Raw genomic sequence first — 8,777 nt, 5'->3', positions numbered from 1 at the left:
TACACCACACCAGCTCATGGGAGTAGCCTCGGCTTGGGCACATTGTCCTTCATGGCCGCCACATCCAAGGTCAGAGCTCAGCACAGGTCACATCTATGTCCAGCTATGCTCAGGAGAAAGTGACCTGGTGCTGAATGCATGGCATTGTTTCTGTCCCCAGCCCCCTCCTCTATCCCTGACTTCCAGCAGTGTCGGGTTCCTAGGACCATCCCCCAACTTAGCCAAACTTGTATCTCCAGTGGCTGAATCCAGCTGCAAGTACCTGTACTAATCTTTCCTACGTTCTTTGTCGGGAGGTTTGCTCTGCCAGTGCAGCAGGTCCTAAGCTTTAAAGCAGCCATGAAGGATGCCCAAGAGCAGTCTTCACTCTCAGCCCCAGGGCCCCAGAGCATCAGGTTGCTGATACTCAGGCAGGTGCTGTGGAGCCTTCCTATGAGTCCCCGTGCAGCCATGCCTTCTGTTCACTCACAGAGCTTTTACTCCTGGCAGCTCCTCCTTTTAGTCCTTGACCCATCTGGTTTTGTTTCCCCACCCCACTGGCATGTCCAGGGATCATCTTCCACTCACACCTCTTGTACTTCTATTCTTATTTCAGGGACTGACCCTGGGACACCCGAGAAAGTGGGTGCTCTCCTCTAGCCCACTGAGGCACTAGGGAGCAGTGGTGGCTGGACCTCATGCCCTGCTCTTGCCCACTGGGGTCCCTTATCTTTCTAACCCGCCCCCATGGTTGCTGTTACTTCTGCCTGAACAAGAGATGATTGAAACAGCTTTGTCTGGAGGAGGTGAAGCCACATATGGGAGGGACAGATTATAATGCCAGAGATGAGGCCTGGAGGGAGGAGTTTCTGCCTGAGCTCAAGAGTTTAAGGGCCAGAACAGTGTGCAGTAGGTTCCTGTGGGAGTCCAGGCTGGGAAGGCTGGAGGGAGGGGTGCTTCCTGTGCCCTGCGCCATGTGGAGTCTGCCGCGGAGCAGGGCTGTGTCCTGGGCGCCACTGCTGTTTCTCTTCAGCTTCCAGCTCCTGGTTACCTATGCTTGGTGTTTCCAAGAGGAAGAGGAGTGGAATGACCAAAAACAAATCGCTGTTTATCTCCCTCCCATCCTGGAGTTTGCCGTGTACACATTCAACAAGCAGAGCAAGGACTGGTATGCCTACAAGCTGGTGCGTGTCCTGGATTCCTGGAAGGAGAAGGTTGGTGACCACAACCTCTTCTGCACTAGTGTCCGGCATGGGCTGCTGAGTGATGGGCAGGGGTGGCAACGTGTGGGGAAGGGCTTAACCAGGACTCTTGGTTCACCATTTGTAGTCTAAACTCGTATAAAATACAACCTCAGAAATTTGCTTTTTGTCTTTATGAAAGATATACATTATAATTTTTTTGAGTCCAGATCTACTCAATGCTAGATATATTATTCAACCTCCATGATTTTTATGGCATCAATTAACTGAAGAATGACCTCAAAATAAGGAAAACTGAGAAAACAATGCATCAGGTGAGGAAATGGGTCACACAAAAAATGTCCATAGACAGAAACTGAGAAACATTTCAAAGAAATTAAAAAAGAGAATTAGGAAAAGAGATAATCAGAATAAAAGAAAGGGAAGAGAGAGACAGAGACAAATAGGCAGAAAGAGACATAGAGACAGAGAGACAAAGAGAGCTGATAATTCAGAAGTAAAAAGGAAGCACCATCGGCCCTGAGAGGCCGCTGTGAAGTCAGTTCTCTGATTTCCACCTGCTCTGGGCTCCTCACTGCGTCTACACTTAATGAGTTGAATGTTGTGTTACACTCTTCCACAGTCCATGGTCCTTAATCTTAAAATATTCTCCTTTTAATGGAATCACTAAATGATTCAAGAATGTGCAATTCATCTGGGCTGCAGGCATGAACAATTAAAATGCCCTCCTAGTGGAGAACGTCTAGTTTAGAGGGAGAAGGAACATTGCTCTTCCTTTGTCGGCACCAAGAGCCTGAAAGAAGGGTAGAGGGACCCCAGTGCCGCACAGAGCTTAAGCTCTGGAAAGACTCTGTGCAAGGTCCTGGCTGGATGGGGAGGGAGTCTATGGAGTGGAATGACATAGAATGGAGTGGGAAGGAGAGCAAGGAGAACTTCAGAGTGCACTTTGCAATAGGGCAGATGGTGTTTCTTAAAGCCGTTGTCCCAAGGGTGTGTGCCTGTGTGTAGTGGGAGCGCTGGGTGGCATTCTTGCATTCCTCTTGCTGGAGGTCAGGTGAAAGGTTGGGCACACACTGTAGATAAGGCTCCCCCTGCCCCAGGGCTGAGGTTACCCTGAAAACTGATGGAGAGCTAACACCTTCCTGAGCATGCAGCACGTGTCCTCTGAAAACACAGCTGCACGCTCACATGCCTGCTGAGAGTGAAGCCGGGTCTCATCATGGGAGACAGGGAGGTGAAGCTGGAGATAGAGGATGCATTAATAGGGTTTGACAGCCTGTGTCTGTCCCAGGACCCACCACACATATTTGCTGTTTGCTCTTAACTCCTCAGTCTAGAGAAGGTGTCCTGGGTTTTACCTCCAGTGAGCTGATGCCAGGCCCATGCACGAGCTCCCTAGTGGGGGAGAGTGTTGCAGCCTCTTCCTACAAGGTGGCATTTTCACAAGGAGTTACCTATGAGCAACTCAAAGAGTCTGTCCACTTTAATCTTTTTTATTCAACAGGGTTATGATAAGATGACATTCTCCATGAATCTGCAACTAGGCAGAACCATGTGTGGGAAATTTGAAGACGATATTGACAACTGCCCTTTTCAAGAGAGCCCAGAGCTGAACAATGTAAGACAAGACACCAGCTTCCCTCCTAGATACAGCTGTGGATGCCACATGGGGTGTGGTGTGGACATGAGTGCAGCTGACAAAGAGACTTAGAGAAGTGAGCCTGCAGCAGCCTCTACCAGGCTACCCTGCTTGTGCCTTAGTGGCGAGCACAGAGGGGCAGGCAGCCAGGGGTCCACTTGCAGGCTCCTGGTCAATTTGAGTTTCCTGACTCTGCCACGTCACGCCACTGCAGCTGCCTGTACCCAGGGCACATGGCCTTCAGACTGCTCTTGCCCCCTGGGGTCCTAGTCTCCTAGGCCTGAGTAGAGACTGTCCCCTCTCTGGTCTTCCTCCCCAGCCTTCCTCTGCCTTTTGAAGAAAGAGCCTGGTGGGGATCCGATATCACCTGTCTCTGAGTGTGCAGTTCTCAGGGTCCCCCTCTCCTGATCCAGAGCCTGAGGCAGGTGGAGGCAGAGGAGGGACCCCACTGCTCTCCCTCCCTGGTCCTGTCCTGAGCTGCAGTACCTGCTCTGGGGACAAGGACATAATGAACCCGGACACTATGCACGACACATCTAGCATTACTCCATCCCCTTATCAGAGGATTAGGTAATAGGTTAAGTAGTTATTTAAATCTGAGAGCAGCTCCCTCTGGAATGGAGTGTGCTATGCTGTTCTTGGAGGATGAAAGACACTAGACAGCCTGGGTTTCCCCTGGAGGCTGCTGGCTGGGGAGGAGGGTGCTACTACAGGTGTTCCTTGGTCAGGAGGGAGCCACAGACCACCCTGAAAGTCTGGAACAGCCCAGAACTCAGGCTGGAGGGCCACACTCGGGGTCCAGAGCCCAGCCCTGGCAATGGGTAAGAATGAGATGGAACCTGTATTGATAGCAGAAGCCACAAGCTTCTGTGTCCCGAGCCCCCACACACTGTCCCTTCATGTGCTTGCTCCCTCAGACCTGCACCTGCTTCTTCACCATCGGAACAGAGCCCTGGAGGACACGGTTTGACCTCTGGAACAAGACCTGCTCAGGTGGGCATTCCTGAGTGAGTCCTAGCCACGGGCCTGGCCACATGCCGCCCTCTCCTTTCCAGCACATTGGCAGTTCCTCAACATGACCCTTCAGTGCCTGAGCAGCTCTGTGCTTGTGTGTTCTTACTTTTCATGTGTTAGGAATTCATGCTCAGGTATTTTAGAAATTCTTCATTGTCTGCGTTCATCATGTAGTATAAATCTTAACAATTAGCATTTTAAGAAGCTTTGTGTGCCATGATTCTGGAGGAAGGGGCCTGGGCAGTTGATGGAGTTATTCTCAGCAGGGCAGTCTCCTGGGCTCTCAGGGGTGTTTTTCTCCCCTGTTGGGCCTCCTGAGCCACTCCGGAGGCACAGCTAAGGTGCGTCTGAGCTGCCATCTCAGGAACCCTTGCAGGCTGCAGAGGGGCAGTGAGGGTGGCCTCCCAGGGCATCAGATGTGCACATGGAGCAGGACAGGGACTCGGGATCCCACACAACAAATGTGATATTGGCACTAATGCTCAGGGTGCATGTATACCTAGTGTGTTAGCTGAGAATAGCCAGCAGCTATGGACACCCTGTCCACATCTCCCAGACCAGGCTTCAGCATGTATTTTCTGTAAAGATTTAAGGAGTAACTATTTTGATCTTTGTAGGCCATATAGTCACTTTCTCAGCTACCCAGCACTGCCTTTGTATGTTGAAAGCAGCCATAGGCAATGCATAAACAAATAAAAGCAGTCCTGTCCCAACAAGACTTTGTTTACACATGGAGACAAGCAGACTGGGCTGCATTTGATCCTCGGGCCATGGTTGCCAACCCCTTAGGTCAAGTCTGAGAGTCACGCTCCATCTTCAGGAGGGAGGCAGGTGAATGTCCCAGTCTCCCAGCCTCCTGGCACCCGATTCAGAGGTGTGTGTCACATGGTTCTCAGAGCTCCCCAGCAGGATAAACACCCTCAGCCCCAGTGTAACCCATTGATAACAGACACATTGTGTTTCCCTTTCTCTGTCTCCCTTTCTCACATGTGCCTCCTGGGATCACCTCCAAATAAACTACCTGCACCCACCACTCTGCGTTTCAGGGTCAGCCTGGTGGGACCCAACACAGACCTGTGGTGCGTTTGGACCATCGTCTTGGGATGTGTCCTCCCTAGAAGTGCTGGGAGGGTGGTCCCTAGATCATGGGCGTTCAGGCAAGGTAGAGTAGGGAGCCAAGCCTGGAGACCTCCCTGCGGCCTGCCAGCACTGGGGTAGGCACAGCTGCTGCACTTTGTCCCATTTGGTGCGTGGGTCTCTAGAACCCACACGGCCCTGCCCTGCCTTGTTCCACACTTGAACAGATTTTCCTTTGAGACTCTCCCACCACCTCCCTTGTCTGTGCCCACTCTTGGTCCGTCTCTTGATCCTGACTCCATCAGCAGAAGGAAGCTCAGAGGAGGTGCTTTATCCACAGCACCTCCTGCGGATCCAAAGAATCCACACTACTCATTCCATTTGAGAACCATTTCTGAGGCAGCTCCCAGGACAGGGTCTCATGGGGAGTGAGCTCACTGAGGTGATGGGGTGTCCTGGCTCAGGACCCTTTTGGAGCACAGCCGTCCCTCATGGAGCAAGGGGAGAGGAGCCAATTCTAAGGCACTGGCCCCTGGGAGGATGCACTAATTCCTGCCTGACTCAGACTACATGTGTAGGTCTTTAACAGTTTTCTGCATCCCAAAGAAATGGACATCCACAATTTCTGGGACATGTGTTTATTTCTATTGTATTTCCAGACTCTACATCATGCATGACATGACCCGGGTGCACAGGCCTAATTAGAGGACAGGTGTCGCGTTGCGAACCCTGTTCCTTTGGAAAGACCTCTCCTAGCTTGCCTTGCCTGTCTGTGCTTGCTCCTGGAGACAGCTACACTTCTCCTCCTTTGGGAATTTGTGCAGTGAAGAATCAGGAAATTGGGTTCATAGATGTTGAGTGTAGCCATGAGGTGGGCCCCTGAGCAAATTTTGTGCCAGAGGCTAAGGCCAGAGACATGCTGGGAACATCTGGTCAGTAGCATCCCTGGACCCCAACCCCAGGAAGGAAAAGGGGCACAGATTGTAGTGTAGCATCACTAGCTTCCTCCTTCCCCAGAAATGTGAGTTCTCATTTAACCCTGCACTCTTCAGCTCCTAATCTCTCATCTGCTGTCCCTGAGTCATTTATATAAAGATGGCAGCCTCTGCTTGGCTGTCCTCAAATGGTTACAGCTGAAGTCAAAAGTGGCAGTAGAGGAAAACACTAAGCATAAATCAGTTCCAAAATGTGCTACATATACACTACTTTATTGTACATTGTGGCCACTTTCCCATCTGCTGGGGGACATCTGGATACTTTCCTCATTTTTCCCAGGGGGTCAGGGCTGGGACACAGCCCTGGGGAGATTGACCATAATAATGAACACAAAGTGACGAGGAAAATGTAAGGAGGTTTTTGCAGACTCCCCAAACCTCCCTCCTTGAGGCAGAGGAAGGGAAGATGGGGTGGAGCCTGGGGAGGGCAGGGAACTGCCAGGATACATACACAAGGAAACATCTCAGCTGTCAGTCCTGGCCCTGTATGTGGTCTCAGGACAACTCCCACTCACTCCAAATCTCCACTTCAGGTCCCAAGACCCAGAGTCCCTCATGTCCACATACCTCCTGTGAGTTGGAGTTCTGGTTCTTCCCTGGCCCCTGCTGAGCCCAGGAAAGGAACTGTCCTCTTCTGTTTGTGCTGCTATAACATAGTAACACAGGCTGGTTAATTTACAGGAAACAGAAATTTATTTTTCACAGCTCTAGAGGCTGGGAAGCCCAGGACCAAGATGCCAGCATCTTGTGAGGGCCTCCCTGCTGTGTCCTCACATGGTAGAAGGTGGAAGGGCAAGCTACACTGCATGAAGCCTCTTTTATATATGTCTGTGTCCTTCCTGGTGTGGCCAAGGCTAACACAGCCTTGGTAGAGAAGGAGACAATTTAGAGATATCTCAGGAGCCTCTATGTCCACACATTCCATTTCCTTTCATACTCACACAAAAATATTGCTGTTAGTCAATAAACTCAAAAATTCCATGAGTCAGTGAAACTGTCTTGATCTTAATTCTTCATCCTGACTCTGACTCAATGGGTCAACAGAGGCCAGATGGTTCTGAAGAGCTAAACCTGAATCCATGCACAGATCACATTAACAAAACTGACCTTAGATGTGGGCAGTAGGGTTTGGTAGGCCCTAAGACAACATGGGGTATGAGTATGATGGAAACAAGCAAACCGGGACATGTGAAGATCCAGGTCCCTCCAATGTTCAATCACACTGTCAGGGCTCAGCAAAGAGCACCTTCCTCCTCATGAGCGAGCTGCTCATGAGACCACATAGGGCTGGCCAGCTCAGGCCAAGAAGCAAGGGAGACCAAGTGCCCCAGAAGGACAGGTTGCATACCCACAGAGCTTGGGGATGAAGGCGAGGGTAGATGAGAGAGATGTGTCCTCAGGTGCTGCAGCTAGTAGCACAGGGATCCCATTCCTGAGACAGGGAGAGAATGGAACAAGAACTGCTCTGACAGTGTCCCCACAACCCTGCCAGCACATGGGAAAGAAAGGGGCCCAGGGTTGGGTGGGGCCATGAAGAACGCCACTTCACCTGCCCCCACCCAAGAGCTCAGCTGGTGGCAGATGTTAGAGAGTGCAGGTTGAGGACTGAACTCTTACCGTTTTTTCTTTCTTTCTGAAATTCCTGTTTAAAGACCTGAGGAATCATGTCTTACAAACCAGAAAATTTCATCAAAAAGGTCCTTTCTGACCCAGTACATTGTGACTTGCTTTCCAACCTGACTCTGGCATGGCATCACCTGACAGATAAGATAGTAGACCCCCTTAGCATTCCTTTCTACTGACTCCATGTTTTAGACAAAGCTTAACTTTTTCTACCAATTTCCAACTAAAGAATCCCTAAACCCACCTAAAACTTGTAAGCCAATGCTTTGAGGTGTCCCACCTTTTGGGACCAAACCAATGTATACCTTCCATGTATTGATTTATAATTTTACCTACAACTTCTGGCTCCATGACATGTTTCAAACTAACCTGTAACCGGACCACCTCAGGCACACTTTCTCAGGACCTCTTGAGACTGTGTTTCCCTTTCTTGGTCACTCATATGGCTCAGAATAAACCTCTTTAAATATTTTGGCAGAATTTGGTTTTTCCATTGTCAAGGTAAAGGGTGTCCTGATGTCTGATCTCAGCCAGGCAAGCCCCTGGGGGTCTCAGGGTGCCACTTACAGTAGATCTGGGTTCCACTATCAGGTTGGCTCCTCCAAAAGCTGACTTTGAGACAAAAAATTCAAGCACAAGTGGCTTATTTAGAAGTGATTCCAGAAAGGCAGTTGAAAAGTAGAAATGGTAAGGGGCAGAAGCAGCACGGATAGAGAGATTAGCAATATGGATAGCTAAGTCTCAGTCTTGCAGGACACTCCTCAGTGACTGGGTAGACACAACTGGTGTTATATCCCAGGGGATAAAAGGCCAGGATGTTTATCCTCCAACTCCTATCATTGGCTGAGGGCTCCTCTCAGGGGTATTACCCACTGGCACTCCAGCCTGCCCTTCTTTGGCAGAGAAAGCCATCAGGCAGAGAGGCTCAGAAGGTTGCAGTCAGCCCTGTCACAGAAGAGCCCTCAAGGACAGCTGTCATGCAGGTGGCCTCTGAGCGTCACCATCCTTCTGTCATGTGTCTAAGTTAGAACCTGACCCTGTATTATTACTGGCTATTACACAATATTGTCTCCTTGCCCCAGCTTGCACATTGGTGCTGCTGCCTAAGCATCAGGATTTCAGAAAGCACCTCTTTATGGTCATGGTATCACTTCAGTCCACTCCGCATACACATGCATGCACACACATGCACACATGTGTACACACTGTAGTGGCCGGCCTCCCAGATGGCCTCTGGTGACCCTAATC

At 50.3% G+C, this 8,777-nt stretch overlaps 1 protein-coding gene across 1 annotated transcript; it reads left to right on the top strand.

Annotated features, from left to right (window-relative positions):
- Positions 1–552: 552 nt before the first annotated feature.
- On the top strand, positions 553–4,038 carry LOC100442263 (putative cystatin-9-like protein CST9LP1). The gene is made up of 3 exons (XM_002830024.2): positions 553–1,193; positions 2,686–2,799; positions 3,738–4,038. The coding sequence occupies exons 1-3, from the start codon at positions 798–800 to the stop codon at positions 3,825–3,827; spliced, it is 600 nt and encodes a 199-aa protein (XP_002830070.2). The 5' UTR covers positions 553–797; the 3' UTR covers positions 3,828–4,038.
- Positions 4,039–8,777: the final 4,739 nt, after the last annotated feature.

Source organism: Pongo abelii, chromosome 21 (genome assembly GCF_028885655.2).
Source record: "Pongo abelii isolate AG06213 chromosome 21, NHGRI_mPonAbe1-v2.0_pri, whole genome shotgun sequence".
In the NCBI taxonomy this organism is placed as follows: Eukaryota; Metazoa; Chordata; class Mammalia; order Primates; family Hominidae; genus Pongo; species Pongo abelii.
The sequence above is the reverse complement of the archived record's forward strand: the minus strand, read 5'-3'. Positions and strand labels throughout refer to the sequence as shown.